Source organism: Delphinus delphis, chromosome 4, assembly GCF_949987515.2.
Source record: "Delphinus delphis chromosome 4, mDelDel1.2, whole genome shotgun sequence".
NCBI classification, from domain to species: domain Eukaryota; kingdom Metazoa; phylum Chordata; class Mammalia; order Artiodactyla; family Delphinidae; genus Delphinus; species Delphinus delphis.
In genome coordinates this window covers 3,124,795-3,152,347 of record NC_082686.1, presented here as the reverse complement: position 1 = coordinate 3,152,347, position 27,553 = coordinate 3,124,795, and the positions used below count along the sequence as shown (strand labels likewise).

The 27,553-nt window shown below is 54.3% G+C and overlaps 1 protein-coding gene across 5 annotated transcripts in view; it reads left to right on the top strand.

Moving 5' to 3' along the window:
• Positions 1 to 1,864: 1,864 nt before the first annotated feature.
• PDE9A (phosphodiesterase 9A) overlaps positions 1,865 to 27,553 on the top strand; it is a 97,747-nt gene continuing 72,058 nt past the window's right edge. For all 5 annotated transcript variants that reach the window (XM_060010270.1, XM_060010271.2, XM_060010273.2 and 2 more), the window contains exon 1: positions 1,865 to 1,967. In XM_060010270.1, the coding sequence (XP_059866253.1) occupies positions 1,899 to 1,967 (69 nt within the window). In that variant the 5' untranslated portion in view covers positions 1,865 to 1,898. The remainder of the gene's footprint in view (positions 1,968 to 27,553) is intronic.

The window sequence follows — 27,553 nt, the reverse complement described above, 5'->3', positions numbered from 1 at the left end:
ACCCCCAACACACAGTGGTACGGAAGGCACCGTCACAGAAACTCACCCTCTGATCGGTGGTAAACGGCCCTGAAGAGCTGCATTCGGTGTTTGGGCGCCCGAAGGAGATGGTCTGAGAGAGCAGGGTCAGATGACAACAAGACACGGAGAATAAACAAGTACCAAGCTAATGAGCCATCTGCCGGGCGGTGAGGTTGCCACGCCAGGCAGCAGATAGCTCTGCAGGTTGGTCACCAGATGAGCCCAAAGAACGTCGGAACGTTCGACAACAAAACTGAGCTGTCATGACACTGCTCCTTCCAATTTTCTGCGGATACATTTTCACAACTGTGAGTCAAGTGGCCAACTGTGCCCACCCAGCAGGGTTGACCCTCCACCCCAAAGGCCTCCTGGTGCCTCTTCTCGCCTCCAGCCACGTGTAAAGCAAATCTCGTGGTGCCCAGGTTCTGACGCGGTCCCTGCGCGTCACTGCGCTGGACGCAAGAGCAAAACCAATCAGCCCCCCACCCCCACCCCAGAGCAGGCAGGGGACGTGAAGCGACACATGCTGGACCGTCCAAAGGCTGAGGAGGACCACTTCACCCAAAGATGATGACCCCACGCTCCCCAGGGCTCCAGCCTGGCCAACTCTCCAGGCAGCTGGGAGGAGTCTGGAAAGCCCGTGACTATCCACCAGGTGGAGGCCAGATGGCCAGGGAAGGAAAAGCAAAGACCATTGGCCGTGGCCGTGGTCAGCCGAGCCTGGGCGGACCGGCAGGGAGGAGGGAGCCTGTGTGCTCCAGCCACTGTCTCAGTAGGCAAGCCCCAGACATTCAACAGATGAAAAGCAGTGGCTTGGAATTCTCTTAGAACGAAACAATAAGTGCATTCTCTGTCTGGTTTCGACACCAGCTTCCAAAAGCAACAGGCACTGAGAGCCATTCGGCATCACCGCCCTCCCAAAACTTGTTTCCGCCCCCTGAGAGAGCTGGGGAGCTGCAAAGGCAGCCCCCGCTGTGACCTGCAGGTCAAGAGCTGCCTGCAATCCCTCCCTTTTTTCCCACACTCCCTGTGGCAATTAACAAGGGGGGTGGGAACCAGAACAGTGCTGAAACCAGCAAATAACTGGTGGCTGGGTAATCCTCGCTCTGGCTACATGAAGGACAGAAATCAAATTGCCATTTCAGCTCTGGGTGCAGCTGGAAAAAGCTTTCACTCTCGAGGATGTACAGAAAACTTAGGGGAAGGAGGTCCATGGAGAAGAAACTTTTCCCATCTCCTATTGAAACTAATGAGAACGGCACTCACAGCAGGGAGAGCAGGAACCCAGGGGGATTCTCCTAGCGTTAAGTGGTGCTTGGGTTTAGGTCGCGACCACAAATAGCGTACGGCCCCGTGCCAGCCAGGTGATGGAGTACCCACCTGCGGCAAAGGAGTCCCAACTGGCAACTGTCCACCTGGGGAGGTGACCAGCCCCCTGCAGCCAGAGGGGGTCGCTATGCGAATCTGGTCACATGGGGAGGTGACCAGCTTTGCAGCCAGAGGGTGTCGCTCGCTATGAGCACCTGTCCAGAGGGCACTTGGAGACAGGCTGCTTGGCCCTGTCCCCAAGGCGGCTGGACTCAAAGGCAAGATGAGGGGGTGCGCCTTAATGTGGGAGGGGAAGAAAAGGGAGTGAAGATAAGGGAGAGAGGAGAAACGGGGAGGGAAGAGGAAGGAGGGAGGAAGGCGGAGTGGGGGAGAGGAGGAGGGGGCGGGGAGAGGAGGGGCCGAGCCGGCGGCACGGGCCGCAGCGGCGCGCTGGTTGGCTGGTCCCCGCGTCCTCCCGCCACCCACCCCCTCCTCCCACTCTCCGCCCTCCCCGCGGCGGCTGGCGTCGAGAAAGTACAGTAAAAAGTCCAAGTGCAGCGCTCGTCGAGATGGGAACGGGCTCTTCCAGCTACCGGCCCAAGGCCATCTATTTGGACATCGATGGACGCATTCAGAAGGTAGCCCCCTCCCCAAGCTTCCCAGCCCGGCGCGGGCGCCCTCCCGGCGCGCCCCCTGTGGTGCCAGCCCGGCGGCGGCCCCTCCCCGGTGACAGCGCGGGGTCCCGGAGGCGGGTGGGGGCCGGCCAGGGGGCGCCGGCGGGGGAGGGGACGGCGGTCGAGCGAACCGGCATCCGTGGAGCCCGCTGCGGCCCTCGACAACTCGGGCCGGGGGTTGGTGGGGCTCTGCGGGGCAGGTGTCCCCACGCGCGGCCCCGTGGAAAGGCGCGACTGCAAGGGGGGATTTTTTCCATTTCGTGGGCAGAGCTTTCTTTGTAACAGATCTGATTAGGCTGAGTTCCTCCGTTCAGAGGCTGGTCCGTTAAGCCTTTTACTTCCGGTGGAACACTCACCCCGGGAGCCGGTGGGCAGACCTGCCGGGCAGAGTCCTCAGACAGGGAGGGTGCCTGGAGCTCGCAGCCCCTGTGGGGACCGGGCACCGGTTCCCGGCCAGCAGGGAGCAGGTTGGGCGGAGGGGTGTCGGTAGAGGCTGGCTCAGCAAGGACTGCTCATCCCCCACCTCCTTCAGTTACCCATCCCAGCAGGTGGCCGGCTCTGACCGCCAGGGGGTGACCCCGGGGCTGCTCTACCTCCTGGGCCCGCCGAGAGACTGGGTGACCCTCTGGACCAGCTTTACATTCAGAGCATCTCCTGCTTCTCACTGGCAGAGAGGGACGATAAGAAAGCTGGCTTGGAGCGGGCTTCTCCAAGCTCCCCGTAAGGTCCTGGGCGCGGGGGACAGGGAAGGCCCCAGGGAGGGAAACGCTCCGAAATCTCAGCTGCATGTTTCAGGGAAACCCTGCAGCTGCCGCGGCTCACTTTGATCTTCTCAAGGTGGCGCACCCAGAGCTGGGAAGCAGGGGGAGATGCCCCAGCCCGGCACGGAGTAGCCTCGGGGAGCTGGGAAGCAGGGGAAGATGCCCCAGCCCGGCACGGAGTAGCCTCGGGGAGCTGGGAAGCAGGGGAAGATGCCCCAGCCGGGCACGGAGTAGCCTCGGGGGCTCGGGTGTCTCCGGTTCTCACACAAGCCTCTGCCAGCCGCCTCACTCTCAGCCCATCCCCTGCTTGATCCCAGGAAAGGAGAAGTATGGGCTCCCCTTCTCCCACTATAGCCCGCTTCGTTGGAACCATATAACGGGGAACAGGAAGCAGCTGAAACAAGGGCAGGTGGCCCACCCCCTCTTACTTCATCAGCACAGGGCAGGTGGTGACCTGATGCAGTACTCCCCCCAGGTCCCCGGACTTCCAGGGCTGGGCACCTGTGACCGCACAGGAATTTAAGAGCCTCCCCAAAGGAAGAAAGGGCCCTCCGCTGAGTACTTCCCTGCCCCAGCATGGACACACATGCACACACCTGGGCACGCTCGTGTGCACATGCGTTCACACACAGCACGCACATAAAAATATGTGCACGCGCCACATGTAAACACACACGAGCACAAACACACACGCATGCACACACGTACACAAGCACACACGCATGCACACACGTACACAAGCACACACGCATGCACACATGAGCACAAGCACACACGCATGCACACACGTACACAAGCACACACGCATGCACACACGTACACAAGCACACACGCTCTTTCTACCCCAGCAGAGGAGAATTCTCCAAGATTGGCCCTTTTTATCTTTGGAAAGAGGTGAGATGAGATGCTGTCACCATCAGAAGTGACGGTTCCTTCCCAAGAACTTCCCAAAGGTCTCCCGGAGAAATTCAGTGGGATGTGGCTGAAAAGTGGAAGAGAGGGTCTGGAGGGAGGTGAAGGTGAGCGGCGGGCTCAGCTCAGCCGTCATTGTGGGCATTTTGCGGCCGAGATGCTCAAGGTTTGGGTGACCTCCACGAAAGCAGCCCTGCAGGTGGCCCTGGGAGGCCGCGGGCACCTGCGCTCGGGGGTGCCAGATCTGATGTTGAGGGTTGGTTCCACCACTTTCTGTGATCCTGGGCACCTAACCCTTGGCTCTTCTGAGCTGGCCTCCTGGTCAGTAAAGTGGAACAAAAACATCTGCTTCATAGACTCTCGTGCGCAGTGAAGGAGGCCATGTAGACAGAGTGCCTGGAACACTCTGGAACACAGCGGGCGCGATGCTCTCTCTCTGTTTCGTCCGTGCCCTTTAACTAATACAAAAGGGGGGAGGGAGACAGTGGTCCTCAGACCTCTGCCATCTGTGTCAGTGCTTCTTGACCTTGCTGTGCGCCCTCTGCCTTTGTTGCCGGCCCTGTTGGGGGCTCCTGGCTGCATCTCTAGCCCTGGGGGAGAACCGGATCATTTGGGTTTCCAGGCATGTGCCAGCAAGTCATAACCCCGCGCTCACCTCGCGCTCGACACCCAGCAGCGCTGTTGGGACTTTAATCCTGGGTTGAGAGCTCCCACAGCAAGGCTTCCAACGGCTGCGGTTTCTTTTCTTAAAGTCCCAGGCACTGGATTAATTCCTAAAGTTCCCAGCATGCAGTCGTGTTCTCTCTCCCTTTTATCCCCATCCCACCTCCTTTCCGGGAAAGGTCACTCTTGAGGGGAGAGCCCCGCGGAGTCGGAGTCAGGGGATGAGGCAGGTACCGCTTCTGACGCGTGTGCCGTTCTGTCCGCCCATCGTCCCTCCTGCGGCCCCCACGTTGTTTCTGCTCCCTGTCTGTCCAGTGCCCCGGCTCCTGGTCCTTCCACGCTCCCCCCAGAGAGGGCCCCAGCGGGGAAGAAGAAGATAACAGGCAGAACAGTGGCTTCTGGGGCTTCCCTGGTGGCGCAGTGGTTGACAGTCCGCCTGCCGATGCAGGGGACACGGGTTCGTGCCCAGGTCCGGGAAGATCCCACATGCCGCGGAGCGGCTGGGCCCGTGAGCCATGGCCGCTGAGCCTGCGCGTCCGGAGCCTGTGCTCCGCAACGGGAGAGGCCACAGCAGTGAGAGACCTGCGTACCGCAAAAAAAAAAAAAAAAAAAAAAAAGGAACAGTGGCTTCTGCAGATGGTGTCGGCTCCAGCAAAGCTTGGGGTGCAGACGTAACGTTGTCTTTAGGGACAGCCAGCCAGCGTCCCCGTCTGAGGACGTACCGTAGTGATCGTACCGTAGGTGTTCCAGGTTCCTAGAGAAACCGTGGCGGCCCTCGGGAGGCTGGTTCACTGCTTCCTTGGTGTGAAGGAGACTCCAGCACACACGGGCACTTCACCTGCTCAGGTATCCAGTGGGAGGCCGCCACGGGGATCTGGGGTCCACTTGAGGGATCCGTGTTCCATCCGCCGGATTCTTCTGCAGAGGTTGTGCAGAGGAGGCTCAGAGGGCAGACGTGGCTTATCTTCCCGGGTCTGGGTCCTTCCTGGGTCTACACAGAAGCAGCATCCCAGGTGGCTGGCAGCCATGGCAGGAGCCAGACGGCGGTCCTGTCCTAAGCGCCTCCACTACCACCCCCACGGCCTGGGGTTAGTTACCTAGCCTCTCTCTGCCGTGGATTTCTCCGCTGTCACGCGGGGGTGCACGTTGTGCTGCTTGTTGTAGGAGTCCAAGCGGACAGGGCAAATAGCTTAGTTATCCAGACGAGTTTACTGAGCAGCTGCTATGTGCTGAGAGCCGGGATCCAGCTTGGTGAGTCCCCCCGAGCCATGGCTCCTCTGCCTCCTGCTTCCCCCGGAAGGGACAGATAGTAAACTGCCGCTGTTGCAGGGTGCCTGGTGATGGGCAGGACACCGCGGGATTCGGCTGGCAGGAAGGGGCTGTGATGCCGGCCGTACATGGGGCCCAATGAAGAGGTTTCCTTCCTCAGAGAAGACTGGCGTTGTGGGGAAGGAGCCCTTCTCGCAGACTGGGTGGCCTCAGGAGGACCCAGGCCGGGGACTGCCATATGGCCAGGGCTGCGGCCTCACGCGGCCCGCAACACCTCTGCACACCTGTCCCCATCGCCTGCGCCTCCACCTGCCAGGGGGGCGGGTGGGACCTGGCACCTCCCCGCCCCAGGTGAAGGAGGAGGGAGTGGGAGCCCCCAAGCCCGGAGAGCCAGCACCGCAGCTCTGAGGACTCTGCTCTAGGAGCTGATGCGTCCTGTTCCTACCCAGAGGGCTTGCTGTTTCTCTCCGCAGCTTCCCCTGACCTCAGAACCTGCTCCTTTCTCCCACCCGTGTCCGGAGCAAGGATGAGCTCAGCAGGGTTGCCCAGGGCATGACGGGACAATGCCTTTGGCATCAGGGAGCTTGAGGGGTCCCGCCTGGTGGCACGTCCGGGCGTGGGTCTGCCCACCTCCTGAATGAGGCAGAGTGAGGCCTTTGTGGGACCCCCAGACCTGGCCTTGGGCTTGGGTTTGGTGAGAGGCCTCATCTGGGCAAGACTGGCCACCCTGGAGACCACGATAAGTGCCGTTGAAAGGGACCGCCTGCTGGTGCATCGCCCTGGTCTAGCGGCCCCCTGGGGGACGGCCCCTTGTCAGGGGGGCCGCCCTCGGCCTCTGTGAGTTGCCACGTCCTTGTTCCCGCCTCGCTCTGCAGCTGGAACTCAGGTCTTAATGGGCGATCAGCCACTTGAGTTCTACTAAGTTGTTTCTGCTCTAAAATAATGGAACAAATGAGAAAAATCCAAAAGGAAGAGCAGTTAGAGCACTGGAAAGTTAAAATGTCAAGAGAAGGCTGTTCCCAGTTCCAGCGCCTTGTTGTGGTTGGTTCTCCCCGCCCTGTGACTGTGCCCCCTTCCCCGCTGGGGCTAAGCCCCCGTCTGCCGGGCCTTCTCTCCACCCTGCTGCCCTCCCCCAAGCCTGGCCCTGTTGACACCTGGGACCCCAGGCCGTGAAGCCGGCACTCAGCCCCCGTGGAGCTGCGGGGCCGGGCCTGCCATCCCCTCCCCAAAGGTTCCCCCGGGGCTCAGGCCCGCCCTCCTCCCTGCGCTGGGAGCCCCGGCTCTGCCCGCCCTGCCGCAGTCTCCCTGTGCCGCCCTGCCCTGCTCTGGCTCTGCGCCCTCCGAGGACGGCAGCCTCCACTGCCTCTGGCACAGACACGAGCCAGCGCTTCAAGCTGGCCGATCGTCTTCAGCCTGTTTGCTGCAGGGTGCACCTGCCCCCGTCTGGTCCAGCGCGGTCCGCATGGCGGGGCCTGGAGTCCCTCCCCGGCTCATGGAATGTCTTCCCCCTCCTGGAATGTCTGGCTGGCTGCCTGGTGAAGCCTAGTGGAGATTCCCTTTTGCCCGCAGACGTGTGCCCCTGCTTTGCCCCACGCTCAGAACATCCCTGGCCTGCCGACCGGAAGGGTCTATGCCCGTCTGTACAGGGATGCACTCCCTGGCCAGGCAGACCCAGCGAGTCCTCTGGGCTTCTGCGCTGCTGTCCTCTCCCCACATCACTGCCAGGTGCACTGCCCTCCGCAGTCCCAGCAAAGTCATTTATCCTCCTTTTAATGTTCATAATGTAAGAGCTTTAAAAAGATATTGAAATGGTAACAAGCTAATTGCAACCAAGGGAAGTTGGAGAAAGGGGGTCATTCCATACCCTTTCAGGGATTCCGGTGCAAATGGAGGTATAGGGCTGGTTGTGATGGGGAGAAGACCCAGCCCCTCGCCTGTGATGACCCTCTGTCTGCAGCTGCGCCAGAGCCGGGCTGTGAACACTGATGTCTCCATTTTCAGTCTCTTTTGCAACAAGTAGATCAGCCGCTAAAGTAAGTCAGCCTGACTCCTGAGATGCCGTATCAGGTGCTTCCAAATAAGATCTCTTGGAAACTGAGTCTCTCAAATTTTAGCCCGAGGTCGTGGAGAACTCGGGAGGCTGCTGGACCCCCTCCTTCCCACTATACGGTCGGAAAACCTCTTAAACCAGACACTTTCTGACACCCGGACGCCCCAGCACGGGGTTGGCTGGAGGCCCGAACCTCACTAATGTCATCAGGGTTGACGGGTAATGACATGGAGACCTTGCCGGCTAAGCGCAGGGGGGCCGGAGCTGCTCTCGGCGGTCACGTGGAGGGGCAGAGGCCGTGGTGCTGGACAGACAGCCTCTCAGTGCCCGGCTCTGCCACGGAAAGGTCACCTTCTCCTCGGTGAGGTGGGTGCAGTGCTGACGCCCCACACGGGGTGATGCGGATGGCGCTAGGCAGCACTTGTACAGAGCCCAGGGCGGAGCCGGCCACCCGGGGAGGCTCAGTAAACACGTCCTGTCCCCCGGCCCCCTCCCTCTGCCCTGTCCACTCGGAGACTCTGGAAGAAGCCTTCGCAGTGCCTTGGTGTCCCCGGTTTCATATCTGTGAGCCAGCCCACTGTGACAGACAGCCACAAAGACGGGGCCAGTGCCAAGGCCCCGAGACCCTGGCCCACTGCCCAGGGCACCTCCCTCTCCGACCCGGCAGAGGCGAATCTCTTGCGCTGAACGAGAGGGCCAGTGGCCTCACCAGAGCCCTTGTGGGCCAAGCAGCTGCTTGGCCTCAGAAACGTGCAGAGTACGGCTCTGAGTGTCAGGGAAGAAAAGCACGGGCAGGGCGCCCGTCAGACAGCTTCTGGGAACCTCATTTGCACACTCAGCTGGGATGCTGAGCCCTGTGCCAGCCTCAGGGACCCCGACACAAGCCCAGCAGTGGGCAGCAGGGGCTGGGCGGACAGGTAGCCTTGGGTCACTGCAGGCTGGGGCCCCACTCCCCTGTCCTGGGTTTGCGGTTTGCAGGTGGCAGGCTGCACTCCTGGGGACTGGGGGAGGTCTTTGGCAAGAAGGGCTGAGAGGGTCCCCAGAGGACACAGAGGGCCCTCAGGTGTCCATGTCAAGACAGCTGCAGCCCAGCCCTGCCCCAGTGAAGGATTCCTCCATGCTCCCATCCCCTCCCCTTCGGCTGGACGGGCCATGAGACGGGAGGGGGGCCCCCGGCAGCCCCCGCCCAGGTGTGGCAGAGGATGGGCTCCAGCCTGGAGGACGGCTCGCGGCCGGTGCAGGAGGCGTGTCAGCCGCCCAGCTCGAAAGACGTAGAGACGGAGCCACGGCCTCTTGCTCAGCTCATCGGGCTAATTCCTCCCACTTTCGTGGTTAAGTGTTGGCATTGCCAGGGTTCTGAATCTTTTTGAGAAAAAAGTATTCTAAGGTAGTGCACACTTAAAGATGCAGCCGTGAGAGTATAAAAAGTGCACCCGTCTCTCCCCGGGCACCGGGTTTACAGCCGTGCTGTGGGTCACTGTACAGGGCATTCACGTGCCTTGGAAATGGCACCAGACGTTTCCAATCTCAAAAACAACCTCTGCAGTCGATGCTGTGGTTATTTGCCTTGGCCGCAGCCCTGCCTACCTGTCCCCCACCCCATCACCCCACCAGGTACCACATCTCCTTCTCAATTCCCAAAGCTGATCGCCCGATGGGGACTTTTGCCTGAACAGAAACTCACAGCACCTCTGAAAACTCGGTCTTGACACAATGAAAGAAGAGCGAGAACGTTCTGTTCAGTTGGCTTTAGAGGCCCTGCCTAACATTTTTTTTAATTTTTAAAAATTGTACTAAAGGGCTTCCCTGGTGGCGCAGTGGTTGAGATGCAGGGGACCCGGGTTCGTGCCCCGGTCCGGGAAGATCCCACATGCCGCGGAGCGGCTGGGCCTGCGCGTCCGGAGCCTGTGCTCCGCAACGGGAGAGGCCACAACAGTGAGAGGCCCGCGTACCGCATAAAAAAAAAAAATCGTAGTAAAATACACATAGCATAACATTTTACCGCCTTCGCCGTTTTCAGTGCACAGTTAGTGGCGCTGATACATTCGCATTGTTGTGCGGCCACCACCACCGTCCGTCTCCAGAACTTTCTCATTTTCCTAACTGGAACTCTGTCCCCACTAAACTCTGACTCCCCGTGCCCCCACCCCAGCCGCCCGGCAGCCACCACCCTACTCTCTGTCTCTGTGAATCTGAGTCCTCTAGGGACCTCCTATGAGTGGGATCATACAGGATTTATTTGTCTTTTTGCGACTGGCTCATTCCACTGAGCCTAATGTCCTCAAGGTTCATCCTTGTTGTAGCAGATGTCAGAACGTCCTTCCTCTTTAAGGCTGAATAAGATTGCCTTGTGCGGATGGACCACATTCCATTTATTCGTCAGTGAATTTGCCTGCTACCTTTTAAACCTGAATCATCTCCACTCTTATCACCTCAGTTCGCAAAGCGTAGGTCTGTTGCAATAGTGAATTATTGTGTCTTCTGGAAAACTTTGTGTTCCCAAAGCCCTCCCCCGTTTCCTGGTCCTGGTCGTGCTCATCCAGGGCGGTTGTGTGGTCTATGAAGTGAAATGTTACAGGCGGGGACGGGAGTCAACTGTTCAGGGAAGATAGATGCTTTTCAGATTCAATTACACTCAGTCCGTTTACCAGCAACATGACATCACGGTCGAGAGCACCGATTCTGGGGCGGGTTCGTCTGCGTTTGCACCCGGGAGCGTGCGGGCAAGTTACATGCCTCGGTGTCTCCGTCTGTGAGGTGGGGGGAAGCCAGCGTCCACTTCACAGGGCCGCAGTGATTAAATTCAAGCATGTGTGCTGAAACGGGGTGGCATGTGGTGTACGTTTAGGAAGGTCGTGTTATTTTTACTTGTTTGTTTATTATTTATGCATGTCATGGATTCAAGCCGCCGGATCTCCGTGTCTGGCTGGGGGAACCTTCCCGAGACGTGTGGCCCTGTGTGTCGTGCCATCGTTCCAGGCACAGGGCCGTGTGTCCAGGAGTGCTCTGTGGAATGGGGGGGCCGGCCCAGCCCCTCGGGTGTGTCCAGCTCTGTGATACCTGGTGACTGTGTTCCCCAGGTCGGCCCCCAAACCTCTCTTCCCAGCAAAGAAAAGCCCGCAGATGCCTTTCATTTCTCCTCCGACTGTTTCGGAGGTGGCGCTCCATCAGGACAGCGGTGAGAAGGGAGGGCAGGGGAGGGGACGTGACCACCCAGTGCAGGCTCTCCGCTTGGATGCGCTGGGACCAGCAGTCCCGATCGTGACGTGGGGCAGCCTGCATGCCCGCGTGCTCTCCAGCTGCATGAGGGTTTCCGGGCTTCTGGGTCGTTTGTTTTGCTGGAGGGGATGGTAGCGGTACCCACAAGCACTTAATGATAATTTTACAGGCGAAACCAGCCTTTGCTGTGGAAACGAGCGGTGCTTGGAGAGTGCTCTGCTGGTCGCTTTCCCCTGCGGCCCCAGGACCGCTCTGCTGTCTCTGTCCCTTGGATGCCGGCTGTGCTCCCCCAGCCCCCGTGTGCAGCCTGGGAGAGCTGCTCGGCCCTGGGCGATCTGTCACAGGCAGACCCTCCTCGGTTTAGCCGAGAGGGAACCCGGCCGCAAGGAAAAGCGGCCGCCGCCCTGCGGTCACCACCGCCCAGCTGCAGGCTCCGGGAACCAGGGTGCTGTCCAGGTGGGGTCAGGCATCCCCGAGGCCAGCTGCAAGGTGCATTGATTCATTCTGTAAGCAGAACGGTTAGCAGACCCAGTGATTCAGGCTGGCTTTATCCCCACAGCTTCTGCCTTGGGGATTTTTTTGTTTTTACATTTATAGCCTTACAACTAACAGAAAAAGAGGCAGTGCATTTGACATGATCGTCTAGAGATCTTCAGTAATCTCTCCACCTGCGATTCCCATTTGCAAGAACAGCTAACCCGGAGCATCGTTCCTTGTTACGTAAAGGCTGACTGCCGGCAGAAGCAGCCGGGCGTGGCTGGCGGCTCGTCTGGAGCCCGTCTGCCATGCGCACCGGTTCCAGAGCGCTTCGGGGAGCAGCCCCCAAAGTGTCTGCGCTCAGAGTTGTGTTATATAAGCTTCACAGGGGGAAGAGTCAAGATGTGGGCAGCGCTTAAAGGCTCAAAATTCATGGTCACACATACCCTGAGATCTCAGTGAAGCTTCTTATGTAAGCCTCAGATGTCTTACCATCACTATTAATAACAGAAAAAGAGCAAATACAAGAAGCAGCGGAACACGTGACTCAGAGATGGCTTAAGATGCCCCCTGGAGCCCGCAGGACGTGCGGCGGTGGTCCAGCATGTATTTGAGACCCATTTTGCGGGGGGTGCTTTGAAGGCTGAGCCCCAAAGAGCGGAGATGGGAGATGGCACCTGTGCCCTCCTGGCAAAGACGGCCCCGAATATTCCAAGGGGTGAGGGTCGGAGAGGCACTTCCTGTGGCAGGGTTATAAAGGGGCGCGTGTAGGAGCAGTGAGTTTTCTCCGGGAGCATTTCTTGAAGCTACTGGCACCAGGCAGAAGAGGGATGAGATGGGTCCCAGCCTCAGGGACGGAGAGGACACTCCCGTGCAGGTGATGCCTGGGTGATGGAGGGTGCTGAGGTGGGTGGGCAGAGGGCGAGGGCGGCCCTTCTCAGAGTCAGACTCGGCAGCCTGCCCTGGGCACCCAAGATGTTAAGCCTGATCGTCAGGGCCCGATTCTCAGGGCTCCCGTGAGTGAGCCTGGAGGGTGCGGGCTGCGTGCACCGGCGGACGTGGCTGGGTCCTCCACCTGCTCCCCTCTCCCTGCACCCCGTATTTCCCCCCCGGAACGTGACAGCATATGCCAAGCCCTGCACCCTATTTTTTCCGACTCGTCCTGTGCACGGCATCTCCCCTCCCAGGCCTTTCCCTGAAGCCCAGGGCCTCTCCAGGGATGGGGGACTCTGGGCCTCTTGGGCACTGGTGCTGGAGCAGCGGGGCCCCCTCTACGTCTGGGGTTTCTGACTCGGTCTGCGGCCCTGTGGTGACCCCTCCCCACATGCCCCCAGCGGATGCAGGTTGGGCCCAGACACCACAGGGCCCCCTCGAAGCCTCCAGCTCCCACCCCGCCTTGGACGTGCCAGACTTGGCTTCTGGAAGAAAAAGCCAGGGTTTAGTGGCTCTCGGCCAACCGCTGTGAGCCCCAGGCATCTCACTAAAACTAGTGAGCCCCAGAGGGACTGCTTGGTTCAGCGCAGAGGCTGCACGGGTGACACGGCCTCCACAGGCTGGGTGGCACGGGTGCCACACGATGTGGGACAGTGGGCGTCTCGGCGTGGCCCAGGAGACGCGACATCGGGGACGAGCACCCCCGAAAGTGCAGCCGCACTGAGCAGAAACCCCGATCTTTGGAGGCACTTGTAGCAGCCGTAGAGGATGCCCAGGGGGTTTTCTCCCGATGGTGGGCGCCGGCCTCCTCCTGGATGAGACGCAGGACGGTGGGGCTTGGACCCGCTCAGGGCCCCCAGCGTCACCCATGCCCAGAGACATTTCTTTTCTGGCAGGAAAACTGTGCTCAATTTTTCTAATGAAATTTCAAGCGATAAAAAGAAAAGGAAATACAGGAGGCGATGGAGGGAGGGAGGAAGGAAGGCGGCCCCCACTGCAGATGGAAGCCTCTCAGCTCCCCTGCGTCCCACGACCAGCTCAGCTCACTGGACTTTCTCTCCAGCTCCCATCTCAGTGCACACGCCACTGTTCGCCAGGGCGCCCGCGTGACGGCCCCAGGTGCCTCTCTGGCAGGTTCCCGCCTGCCTGCGTTGTGACCTCGTCCTGTCTTTGTTCCCATGGGTCCCCACCGTTTGGGGTGAATTGTGTCACCCCCGAAAGATATGCCCACGTCCTAACCCCCAGTACCTGTGAACTGGACTGTGTTTGGAAATAGGGTCTTTGCAGATGTAACCAAGGTGAGATGAGGTCATGCTGCTTGAGGAGGGGCCTTTATCCCACGTGACTGTGTCCTTCAAGAAGAGGGAAATAAATGTGCACGTGCAGAGAACAGAAGGCGGAGGTGGAGACTGGGGTCACGTGTCCACAAGCAGGGAGCCCCAGGGGTTGCTGGCCGCCACCAGAGCTTGAGAGAGACGAGGACGGACGCTCCCTGAGAGCCTTCGGAAGGACCCAAACCCGCCATCGCCTTGACGGCAGACTCCCGGCCTGCGTAAACTTCTGTGGTTTTAAGCTGCCCGTTTGTGACACTTTGTTCCGGGAGCCCCAGAAAACTCATACAGTTGCCTCGTTTTAACTTCATTACCTCTTTAAAGACTTTCTCCAAATACAGCCCTCCCCTGAAAGCCTTGATCGTTCTCTGGAAGGGGCTGAAAGGCGCAGCTTCCCTAGAACCCTCGGATTCCCGGTTCATTCCCACTGGGAATGACAGTGGGACGTGGACGCTTGCTTCGCAGGACAGCCGAGCTCTCCGGCCTGAGCTGGAGAGAGGGGCCCTTCCCGCCTCCTGGTCACAGGTCTCGCTTTCCCGCGGTTTCTTCTACATCTTGCCTTTTCGCCCTCCCCCGATCCCCGCCACACTCACTTTCTGCCTTGAAACAGGGCCAGAGGGACTGCATGTTGGGGGAAGGCTCCCCATGGGTGGTCGCCGAGGGGCTTCGGCGCCAGGTCCTCTCCTCCTGCCCCCTCTCAGCCGGGGCACCCAGGAGCCCTGATCCCAGGATGGGTCTCCCGGGACCACACCCGGAGTCCTGATGCAGCAGAGCCGCGCGGGCAGGGTAGCAGGACCAGGGCCCAGTGAGGGGAAGTGCAAGGCTCGTGGGCCACGAGCTGCCTCTTAACTGGGGTTAGATCTCAAGAAGTAAAGCAAATTTGAAGCAGACAGACGCCCTCGGCCACGTCAGCTTCAGGCAGCGCTCCGGGTCGAGCTCCGCCGCAGCGCATTTCTTGTTCTTCCGGCCCCTCGCTTTGTGCATTTTCAGTCCCCTGGGAGCCATTATTTCTAACAATGGAGCTTGGCCTCAGACACCAGAAGCGAGAAAAAACAGAAACAGAGCAACCCTGAACGATGACAAGAGCCGTGAGTGGATCAGCTGTGACAGATGGGTCCAGGGTGGAGGCTGCCGCAGACTCGAGCGGGGAAATGGGCCCCGAAATCCCGCTGAGGCTCAGGGCAGCCCAGAGCCTGAGCAAGTGGGGGTTACAGAGTCTGGGTGGCCGCGGCCTGCCGGCGAACGTGCGCACATCCAGGGCAGTCCCCACGACTGGACAGTTCCCGGGCTCTTTCCCTGCAGCCTCCCAGCCTCACTGTCCTCCAGGCCCACGGCAGCTCTTAGGGGCTGAATCACAGCCTTTGACCCGCTCCCAAGCTTCCAGCGTCTCCGCCCTCTAACCCGTGCTTCCCCGTCCTGCAGTTTGATCCCAATCCTACAGACACTCCGTGCCTCATGCAGCTTCAAGGACTCCCATCGCCTGCAATAAAAGATCCCAGCCTTCTCAGAATGGAGGCCAAGGGTTCGTTAGCTCCCTGGGACTGCTAACAAATCAGCCATGAGCAGCGTGACTGAAAACAGAAATGTATTCTCTCACTGTTCCGGAGGCCAAAAGTTCTAAATCAGTATGACGGGGGTCGGAATCGAGGTGTTGGCAGAGGCCCTGGGGGAGAATCCGTCCCTGCCTCTTCGGCCTTCTGCGGCTGCCAGCGTATCTTGGCTTGCGGCCTCATCCCTCGAGTCCTCAAGGCCAGCATGTAACAATCTCTCTCTGCCCCGGCCTGCCCCGGCTTCACGTCACTCTCTCCTCCCTGTGTTGTCGGCTCTCCCTCTGCTTCCCTTGTGATTCTGTGATTTCATCTAGGCCCACCTGAATAATCTGGGATGATCTCAGGAGCCTTAATCTAATCACACCTGCAGAGACTTTGCCCCATAAGATGATATTCACAGCTTCCCGGGGTTAGGGTGTGGGTATCTTTGGGGGGTGGGGCATTATTCAGGGCCAACGGCCACTTGGCTGTAAACACATTCTAGCCTCAGCTCACAGCACGTTTCCTCAGCCCCACAGGCTCTCCACACGTAGTCACTGTGCCCTAAGCCCAGCGGGATCGTCGGTCTAGAATTGTGGGTGGGGTGGAGCGAGGTGATCACACTTGCCCTTCACCTCCAGGCTGATTCACCCTGCTCCTTGTGGCCTCCCCATCCCTTGAGGTCGGCCCTCTTTCACAGATGTGTCCCATCTGCCTTTGTTTTCGTGTGTGTTGTGGACATCATCGCCTCCTCTGCCGCCGGGTACATATTACAGGCAGGTCTTAGACATCTCTCTGCTCCCCCCACCAAATGTCGCTCTTCATTTTGATTGCATTAACTCGTGCTGCGCTAGGCAATGTGCCTCTCAAACCCTGTCACCTAACAGGCTGCCTCGACTGCCTCTTGTGTGTCGGACCCCGGAAGAGGTGCGTGAGGAAGAGATGAATCTCGGGAAGTGGTGGTTTGCTTCAGAACCTCAGGCTCAAATCACCCCACCACCCCCTCAGCTGCTTATCTAGCGGCCCCGGAATCAGCAGACTGGGCTTTGCTTCCAGCAGTGCCACGTGCTGGTTGTATGATCTTGGGCCTCAGTTTCCACATCTGTCAATGGGGCTAGTACCTGCCTGGCAGACATTTGGGTCATGCTCACCACGTCGCAGGTATCTTGGGACGTATTTTATAAGGCCGTGCATCCTCCCCAGATGGCAGATGAGGAAAGTATGTGGTGAAGAAAGTAAGGAATTTGCCCACCATCCCAGAGTCCTTGAGAAGCAAAGCTGGCCGTGGAACAGGAGGGCAGGCCTCAGGCTCTGTGCAGTGAATGTGCCTCTCGGGGAGAAGGAAGAGCCAGCCATGGGGTGAGGTGGTCATTCCAGTACCTGGGGCTCAGGGCAGAAGCTGCCCAGGGGAGCCCCGCAGCGCCGTGAAGCTGGCCCTGTCCACTCTGAGTTGAGATGTCTAAGACCAGAGATGTTGGGAGACTTGCCTGGGGCACACGGTGTATTAGAGGGGGAACAGAGTCAGGTCCTGGAAGCCCAGTTCAGAGGCTTTTCCTCGGCCGGTTCGTCACGCCCTTACAAGCTCTGCGAGAGCAGTGAAGTTGGTCTCTAGGGACCTCTCTCTGCATTTGTCCCAAACTCACCCTCCCACAATTCCAGGAGGCTTTGCGTGTGTGCTGCCCCCCGAGCGTGTCCATGATTCCCAGCTTCGCCCACACCTGGTCTCCATCATCTAAGACAGTTTATTGCACTGAGCCGCCGGCTCCTCTCCCTTCCCTCGGCCTGGCCTTCACCCGCTGCTGGACTCGCAGTCGCCCTTCCTTTTCATTCCCACTCACTGGTGTGAACCTGGATGAGTTCCTCTACTCTCTGAACCTTAACACCTGCGAAATAGGAATAACAGTGCCCACCTTTAAAGCTTCCTTTAAGGATCAAAGATAACGCGTGTTCTTCCACAAATAAACGGCAAGAAAAGGGGACCATGTCTCTCACACACACACACACACACACACTCACACTCGTTTTCAAGTCAGGATCCACACAAGACTCACCTGGTGCATTTGTTTGCTGACCCTCTTGGTCTTTATCCATTTGTTGCATCCCTTACGTTCCTTTTGCCATTTTATTGGTCAAAGAAGACATATTACTTCTTGCCCTCAAAACATGCCCCAAGGATAGATATCTGACAACCTGAGAAGTGATAAGGGAGATTGTTGTCAATTTTATTTCCATGTGATAATCGCACTGTGGCTATCTTAAACCATAAGAAAGAGATCTTATATCTTAGAGATCCACACTGACATACATGCATGAAATAATACGATGTCGAAAATGAGCTTCACAGTGACCCCACTGGAGGGCGAAGTCGGGGGACAGGCAAAGCAGGATGGGTCTCGCGATGAGAGTCGTGGAAGCTGCGAGGTGGGGCGGGAGGCCCCGTTATGCCAGGCCTTCTGCTTTTGCACGTGTTGGAGCATCTCCATTATACAACAGTTCCTCTTTCCTTTCAGAGAATGTGTGTAATGCGTCTGGCTCATAGTAATAAATGGTAGTTTTCGTTATTTTTATTTTTTAACACCTTTATTGGAGTATAATTGCTTTACACTGGTGTGTTAGTTTCTGCTGTATAACAAAGTGAATCAGCTATACATATACGTATATCCCCATATCCCCTCCCTCTTGTGCCTCCCTCCCACCCTCCCTATCCCACCCCTCTAGGTGGTCACAGAGCACCGAGCTGATCTCCCTGTGCTGTGCGGCTGCTTCCCACTAGCTGTCTGTTTTATGTTTGGTAGTGTGTATATGTCCATGCCACTCTCTTACTTCGTCCCAGCTTACCCCTCCCCCTCCCCATGTCCTCAAGTCCGTTCTCTATGTCTGCGTCTTTATTCCTGTCCTGCCCCTAGGTTCTTCAGAACCACTTTTTTTTTTTTTTTAGATTCCATATATATGTGTTAGCATACGGTATTTGTCTTTCTCTTTCTGACTTACTTCACTCTGTATGACAGACTCTAGGTCCATCCACCTTACTACAAATAGCTCAATTTCGTTTCTTTCATGGCTGAGTAATATTCCATTGTATATATGTGCCACATCTTCTTTATCCATTCATCTGTCGATGGACACTTAGGTTGCTTCCATGTCCTGGCTATTGTAAATAGAGCTGCAATGAACATTGGGGTGCATGTGTCTTTTTGAATTATGGTTTTCTCAGGGTATATGTCCAGTAGTGGGATTGCTGGGTCATATGGTAGTTCTGTTTTTAGTTTTTTAAGGAACCTCCATACTGTTCTCCATAGTGGCTGTACCAATTCACATTCCCACAAGCAGTGCAAGTGTTCCCTTTTCTCCACACCCTCTCCAGCATTTATTGTTTGTAGAATTTTTGATGATGGCCATTCTGACTGGTGTGAGGTGATACCTCATTGTAGTTTTTTTTTTTTTTGCTGTACGCGGGCCTCTCACTGCTGTGGCCTCTCCCGTTGCGGAGTACAGGCTCCGCACGCGCAGGCTCAGCGGCCATGGCTCACGGGCCCAGCCGCTCCGCGGCATGTGGGATCTTCCCAGACCGGGGCACGAACCCGTGTCCCCTGCATCGGCAGGTGGATTCTCAACCACTGCGCCACCAGGGAAGCCCTCATTGTAGTTTTGATTTGCATTTCTCTAATGGTTAGTGACGTTGAGCCTCCTTTCATGTGTTTGTTGGCAGTCTGTATATCTTCTTTGGAGAAATGTCTGTTTAGGTCTTCTGCCCATTTTTAGTTTGGGATTCTTTTTTTTGATATTGGCTGCCTGAGCAGCTTGTATATTTTGGAGATTAATCCTTCGTCAGTTGCTTCATTTGCAAATATGTTCTCCCATTCCGAGGGTTGTCTTTTGGTCTTGTTTATGGTTTCCTTTGCTGTGCAAAAGCTTTGAAGTTTCATTAGGTCCCATTTGTTTGTTTTTATTTTTATTTCCATTTCTCTAGGAGGTGGGTCAAAAAGGATCTTGCTGTGATTTATGTCATAGAGCGTTCTCCCTATGTTTTCCTCTAAGAGTTTGATAGTGTCTGGCCTTACATTTAAGTCTTTAATCCATTTTGAGATTATTTTTGTGTATGATGTAAGGGAGTGTTCTAATTTCATTCTTTTACATGTAGCTGTCCAGTTTTCCCAGCACAACTTATTGAAGAGGCTGTCTTTTCTCCATTGTGTATTCTTGCCTCCTTTATCAAAAATAAGGTGACCATATGTGCATGGGTTTATCCCTGGGCTTTCTATCCTGTTGCATTGATCGATATTTCTGTTTTTGTGCCAGTACCATGTGTGTACTAGCATGTCTTACAGTTTTCTGCATACAGGTCTTTTGTCTCCTTAGGTAGGTTTATTCCTAGGTATTTTATTCTTTTTGTTGCAGTGGTAAGTGGGAGTGTTGCCTTAATTTCTCTTTCAGATTTTTCATCATTAGTGTAGAGGAATGCCAGAGATTTCTGTGCATTAATTTTGGATCCTGCTACTCTACCAGATTCATTTATTAGCGCTAGTAGTTTTCTGGTGGCATCTTTAGGAGTCTCTATGTATAGTATCATGTCATCTGCAAACAGTGACAGCTTTACTTCTTTTCTGATTAGGATTCCTTTTATTTCTTTTTCTTCTCTGATTGCTGTGACTAAAACTTCCAAAACTATGTTGAATAATAGTGGTGAGAGTGGGCAACCTTGTCTTGTTCCTGATCTTAGTGGAAATGGTTTCAGTTATTTATTTATTTTTTTTTTTGTGGTACGCGGGCCTCTCACTGTTGTGGCCTCTCCCGTTGCAGAGCACAGGCTCCGGACGCGCAGGCTCAGCGGCCATGGCTCACGGGCCTAGCCGCTCTGCGGGATGTGAGATCCTCCCAGACCGGGGCACGAACCCGTGTCCCCTGCATCGGCAGGCAGACTCTCAACCACTGCGCCACCAGGGAAGCCCATGGTTTCAGTTTTTCACCCTTGAGAACGATGTTGGCTGTGGGTTTGTCATATATGGCTTTTATTATGTTGAGTAAGTTCCCTCTATGCCTACTTTCTGGAGGGTTTTTATAGTAAATGGGTGTTGAATTTTGTTGAAAGCTTTCTCTGCATCTATTGAGATCATATGGTTTTTCTCCTTCAATTTGTTAATATGGTGTGTCACATTGATAGATTTGCGTATATTGAAGAATCCTTGCATTCCTGGGATAAACCCCACTTGATCATGGTGTATGATCCTTTTAATGTGCTGTTGGATTCTGTTTGCTAGTATTTTGTGGAGGATTTTTGCATCTATGTTCATCAGTGATATTGGCCTGTAGTTTTCTTTCTTTGTGATATCGTTGTCTGCTTTTGGTATCAGGGTGATGGTGGCCTCGTAGAATGAGTTTGGGAGTGTTCCTCCCTCTGCTATATTTTGGAAGAGTTTGAGAAGGATAGGTGTTAGCTCTTCTCTAAATGTTTGACAGAATTTGCCTGTGAAGCCATCTGGTCCTGGGCTTTTGTTTGTTGGAAGATTTTTAATAGTGCTTGTGATTGGTCTGTTTATATTTTCTATTTTTTCCTGGTTCAGTCTCGGAAGGTTGTGCATTTCTAAGAATTTGTCCATTTCTTTCAGGTTGTCCGTTTTATTGGCATAGAGTTGCTTGTAGTAATCTCTCATGATCCTTTGTATTTCTACAGTGTCAGTTGTTACTTCTCCTTTTTCATTTCTAATTCTATTGATTTGAGTCTTCTCCCTTTTTTTCTTGATGAGTCTGGCTAATGGTTTATCAATTTTGTTTATCTTCTCAAAGAACCAGCTTTTAGTTTTATTGATCTTTGCTATTGTTTCCTTCATTTTTTTTCATTTATTTCTGATCTGATCTTTATGATTTCTTTCCTTCTGCTAACTTTGGGGGGTTTTTGTTCTTCTTTCTCTAATTGCTTTAGCTGTAAGGTTAGGTTGTTTATTTCAGATGTTTCTTGTTTCTTGAGGTAGGGTTGTATTGCTATAAACTTCCCTCATACAACTACTTTTCCTGCAACCCATAGGTTTTGGGTCGTCGTGTTTTCATTGTCATTTGTTTCTAGGTATTTTTTTAAATTTCCTCTTTGATTTCTTCAGTGATCTCTTGGTTATTTAGTAGTGTACTGTTTAGCCTCTATGTGTTTGTTTTTACAGATTTCTTCCTGTAATTGATATCTAGTCTCATAGCGTTGTGGTCAGAAAGGATACTTGATACAATTTCAATTTTCTTAAATTTACTGAGGCTTGATTTGTGGCCCAAGATATGATCTATCCTGGAGAATGTTCCATGAGCACTTGAGAAGAAAGTGTATTCTGTTGTTTTTGGATGGAGTGTCCTATAAATATCAATTAAGTCCATCTTGTTTAATGTATCGCTTAAAGCTTGTGTTTCCTTATTTATTTTCATTTTGGATGATCTGTCCATTGGTGAAAGTGGGGTGTTAAGTCCCCTACTATGATTGTGTTACTGTCGATTTCCCCTTTTATGGCTGTTAGCATTTGCCTTATGTATTGAGGTGCTCCTATGTTGGGTGCATAAATATTTACAATTGTTATATCTTCTTCTTGGATTGATCCCTTGATCATTATGTAGTGTCCTTCTTTGTCTCTTGTAATAGTCTTTATTTAAAGTCTATTTTGTCTGATATGAGAATTGCTACTCCAGCTTTCTTTTCATTTCCATTTGCATGGAATATCTTTTTCCATCTCCTCCCTTTCAGGCTGTATGTGTCCCTAGGTCTACAGTGGGCCTCTTGTAGACAGCATATATACGGGTCTTGTTTTTGCATGCATTCAGCCAGTCTGTGTCTTTTCGTGGGAGCATTTAATCCATTTACATTTAAGGTAGTTATCGATATGTATGTTCCTATTACCACTTTCTTAATTGTTTTGGGTTTGTTATTGTAGGTCTTTTCCTTCTCTTGTGTTTCCTGCCTAGAGAAGTTCCTTTAGCATTTGTTGTAAAACTGGTTTGGTGGTGCTGAATTCTCTTAGCTTTTGCTTGTCTGTAAAGGTTTTAATTTCTCTGTTGAATCTGAATGAGATCCTTGCTGGGTAGAGTAATCTTGGTTGTAGTTTTTTCCCTTTCATCACTTTAAATATATCCTGCCACTCCCTTCTGGCTTGCAGAGTTTCTGCTGAGAGATCAGCTGTTAACCTTATGGGGATTCCTCTGTATGTTATTTGTTGTTTTTCCCTTGCTGCTTTTAATATTTTTTCTTTGTATTTAATTTTTGATAGTTTGATTAATATGTGTCTTGGCGTGTTTCTCCTTGGATTTATCCTGTATGGGACTCTCTGTGCTTCCTGGACTTGATTAACTATTTCCTTTCACATATTAGGGAAGTTTTCAACTATAATCTCTTCAAGTATTTTCTCAGTCCCTTTCTTTTTCTCTTCTTCTTCTGGGACCCCTATAATTCGATGTTGGTGTGTTTAACATTGTCCCAGAGGTCTCTAAGACTGTCCTCAATTCTTTTCATTCTTTTTTCTTTATTCTGTTCTGCAGTAGTTATTTCCACTATTTTATCTTCCAGGTCACTTATCCGTTCTTCTGCCTCAGTTATTCTGCTATTGATTCCTTCTGGAGAATTTTTAATTTCATTTGTTGTGTTGTTCATCATTGTTTGTTTGCTCTTTAGTTCTTCTAGGTCCTTGTTAAATATTTCTTGTATTTTCTCCATTCTATTTCCAAGATTTTGGATCATCTTTACTATCATTACTCTGAATTCTTTTTCAGGTAGACTGCCTATTTCCTCTTCATTTGTTAGGTCTGGTGGGTTTTTATCTTGCTCCTTCATCTGCTGGGTGTTTCTCTGTCTTCTCATTTTGCTTAACTTATTGTGTTTGGGGTCTCCCTTGGCAGGCTGCAGGTTTGTAGTTCCTGTTGTGTTTGGTGTCTGCCCCCAGTGGGTAAGGTTGGTTCAGTGGCTTGTGTAGGCTTCCAGGTGGAGGGGACTAGTGTCTGTGGATGAGGCTGGATCTTGTCTTTCTGGTGGGCAGAGCTGCAGCTGGTAGTGTGTTTTGGGGTGTCTGTGACCTTATTATGATTTTAGGCAGCCTCTCTGCTAATGGGTGGGGTGGTGTTCCTGTCTTGCTAGTTGTTTGGCATAGGACAGACAGAACCCTAGGACAGATGGTAAAAGTGAAGTTATACAGACAAAATCACACAAAGAAGAATACACATACACCAAAAAGGGAAAAAGGAAAAAAATATATATATCATTGCTCCCAAAGTCACCGCCTCAGGTTGGGCTGATTCGTTGTCTATTCAGGTATTCCGCAGACGCAGGACATCAAGTTGATTGTGGAGCTTTAATCCGCTGCTTCTGAGGCTGCTGGGAGAGATTTCCCTTCTCTTCTTTGTTCTCACAGCTCCTGGGGCTTAGCTTTGGATGTGGCCCCGCCTCTGCGTGTAGGTCTCCGGAGGGCGTCTGTTCTTTGCTCAGACAGGACGGGGTTAAAGGAGCAGCTGATTCGGGGGCTCTGGCTCACTCAGGCCGGGGGGAGGGAGGGATGCGGGGCGGGCCTGCGGCGGCAGAGGCCAGCGTGACGTTGACCAGCGTGAGGCGTGCCATGCGTTCTCTTGGAGGAGTTGACCCTGGATCCCGGAACCCTGGCAGTGGCGGGCTTCACAGGCTCCCCGGAAGGGGGGTGTGGATAGTGACCTGTGCTCGCACACAGGCTTCTTGGTGGCGGCAGCAGCAGCCTTAGCGTCTCATGCCCGTCTCTGGGGTCCGCGCTTTTAGCCGCGGCTCGCGCCCGTCTCTGCAGCTCCTTCAAGCAGCGCTCTGAATCCCTTCTCCTGGCGCACCAGGAAACAAAGAGGCAAGAAAAAGTCTCTTGCCTCTTCAGCAGGTCCAGACTTTTCCCGGGACTCCCTCCCGGCCAGCCGTGGCGCACTAACCCCCTGCAGGCTGTGTTCACGCCGCCACCCCCAGTCCTCTCCCTGCGCTCCGACCGAAGCCCGAGCCTCAGCTCCCAGCCCCGCCCGCCCCAGCGGGTGAGCAGACAAGCCTCTCAGCCTGGTGCGTGCCGGTCAGCACCGATCCTCTGTGTGGGAATCTCCCCGCTTTGCCCTCCGCACCCCTGTTGCCGCGCTCTCCTCCGCGGCTCCGAAGCTTCCCCCTCCGCCACCCACAGCCTCCGCCCACAAAGGGGCTTCCTAGTGTGTGGAAACCTTTCCTCCTTCACGGCTCCCTCCCACTGGTGCAGGTCCCGTCCCTATCCTTTTGTCTCTGTTTTTTCTTTTGCCCTACCCAGGTACGTGGGGAGTTGCTTGCCTTTTGGGAGGTCTGAGGTCTTCTGCCAGCCTTCAGTAGGTGTTCTGTAGGAGTTGTTCCACGTGTAGATGTATTTCCGGTGTATCTGTGGGGAGGAAGGCGATCTCCGCGTCTTACTCTTCCGCCATCTTGAAGGTCTCTCCCGTTATTATAGTCTTTTCACACGACACGACCAGCAAAATATCTCTTAAATTGGAAAGAGACATAAGGCCTAATTCAAATTTTATCTTAGCAGACAGAGAAGCCATGATTGCCTGCCTGGTGGGTAACAGTGATCCATTCTGAATGTGACGTTATTGTTACATGTTCTGGAAACAAGGGGCAGGACAGAATGAACAATATGTTCACATTTATATATATAATTTATAATTAGAGAAGAATTGCAGATGAATTGCAGGTATACATGGATGGATGGATGGATGGGGAGATAGCCTACAATCTTTCCTTTGGTGAAAATGTATTTCTTGATAGTAAAAAAACAATAAAATGTGGGGTTTGGGTCTTGGTCTCTTTCTAGCTTGTTTGTTTTATATATTAAACACTTGTACTTCTCAGGTGCTGAAAAGGCAATAGAGATTCAGCTGTTAACTCCCCCAAAGATAGTGGAGTTGGAGAATCCCCACTGAGTTGGCGTTTGGCTGCCCTGCCAGCTCTGGTGAATTCTAACTCGTGGACCTGGAGCACGAGAACTGGGGGCCAGACTGAAGTACTCTTTGAGGGTAGACAAAGCCCTATACAAGCTTAACAGTTTATAAAAGCTATTTAAAAATGAATCATGGGGCTTCCCTGGTGGCACAGTGGTTGAGAGTCCGCCTGCCGATGCAGGGGACGCCGGTTCGTGCCCCGGTCCGGGAGGATCCCACGTGCCGCGGAGCAGCTGGGCCCGTGAGCCATGGCCGCTGAGCCTGCGCGTCTGGAGCCTGTGCTCCGCAGCGGGAGAGGCCACAACAGTGAGAGGCCCGCGTACAGCAAAAAAAATTAAAAAATAAAAAAATTTTTAAATGAATCATGGTCTGATAGACAAAGGAAAAAGAATTTGGATTTATTTTCTTCTAAGTGTGGGATCCAAATCAATATTCACTCCAAGTGTGCGATCAGAAACCAGTCATCTGAGACCAAGGCGAACAGAGAACGCGTCCAGTGCTGTAGGAGCGTGACAGTGGCAAAGAGGCCAGGAGACTACCTCTGCTTCCCAGGTGGACCACCATTAAAAGCCTGATTCCAGGCACTGCACGCAGCTCTGGGCTTGGAGCTAGGCAGGTCGAGTTTGTATCCAGGACCACGGGGACCCAGCCAGGCCAGGTTCTCTCTCTGTGACTCAGTGTCCTCCTCTGTGAAGCGGAGGATACCCCCAGCTTATGAGGTCCTTCCAAGGACCCAGGGTCATAGGGTGTAAGCTGCGTGGCTCAGGTTCTGGCCCAAGCGCGAGTTCAACCTCACTAGGTGGTGGTGGTGGTGATGGTGATTGTAGAGGTGATGGTGGTGGTGACAGTGGAGGTGACAGTGGTGATGGTGATGGTGGAGGTGATGGTGGTGGTGACAGTGGTGGTGGTGCTGGTGCTGGTAGTCATGGTGGTGACACTAGAGGCGATGGTGGAGGTGGCGGTGGAATTGGCATCCTTAGTGGTATAACCTAAAACCAGCAGATGCAAAATTCATCCTCAGCCTGTTCACACAGGAGGACACTTGGGCTCCGGTGTCCCGTGAGCAGATGGACAGGCCCTGTGCTCACAGATGGAATACGGAGGAACTGAACAGGGTCCTGCCCGCAAGGACCTCACCTTCCAAAGACTGTCCTCCGTGTTTACCAGAAGAAAACTGACACTCACCACAGTGAGGTCGAATCGATCATTTAACCTGTCAAAGTCTTTTGAATCCTATGTGGTGACCCTGTTGACTAATACACACTCGTATTGACACGGTCCTGGTCTTCACTGCATTTTGGGTGTGGCTGGGTGTGGTTGGTAACACAGGGAGGTCAGTTAGCACATCAGGGCCTGCTTTGTGGTGGCCTCCCCAAGTTAAGGTATCCCCATGTCCCGACATGTGAACCACCCAGAGATGCCAACGTGCTGAGGTTAAGGCTGTGTGTCCTCAGCGCCTCTTGCTTGTGAAATGGCCTTGGAGGGGTCAAGGAGGAGCCTCTCTGTCTCTAGGGAAGACATCCATAAGTTTCAAGGGGCCCTCCCTGTAATCACAACTGCCACTTAACTGAGCACTTACTATGTACCAGGCCCTCTGTATGTCGTGATGAAACCTTCTCTGGGGTATGATAACCCTCACTCTGCAGATGAAGAATCAGAGTCTCAGAAAGGTGAAGAAACTTGCCCTGGGTCAAGCTGATAGGAAGAGGGACTGGAAGTGAACTCACTTCCCTGACCCCTCCCTTCCCACCCCTCTGCCCTGCACGTGCCTGGAGCAGTGTGCGACTCTGGCACCAGCCGAGGGCAATCCTGGGATGTGAGACAGCAGGAGACGCGTGGGCTCCAGCCAACCCAGCGCCCACCCGGTCAGACGTAGCCCGCCAAGGGCAGTCACTCACTGACTGTCCTCGCTCCAGACACCCCTGCTGCCCGGATGGCCAAAGAATTAGTGCAGTGATCGCATAACTTGAGCAACTGAACTGTTTTCTTTCTCAAAAAATTTTACCTACAGTCCTACTACGTAAAGCTTGGATAAACAGTTAAGTACCGTGTATTAGTGTCCATTTATTCTGTAAGTTCAGACCTACGGCACCCACCGGAGAATTACTGGGGACAGAGCGGGTCCCCGTGTGAGCACCGCGTTTGGAATTAGGGTTCGGAATGGCAGCCGCAGGCTTGCGTTGGCCTGAGCATCAGTTACCCTCAGCTCGTTTTACTGGCCCCCAGAACGCTGCCTGAGGAGGGCCCTGACCTGCACGATCCTGAGGCCGTGGAGAGGCTCGAACTGCAACTCGCCGGCCAGGAGGCATGTACAAGACACTCGGGTCTCAGGACAGCAGTCAGGGGCAGCCTCGTGGGTACCGCCCCCAAAGATGACGTGTCCCTCCTCAGATGCATTGATATTTATGTTATTACAGCTGAGTACTTGCTTTATAATTAGTGTCTAAAGGAGCTTACGTAAGGAAAGCTGAGACCAGTGCCG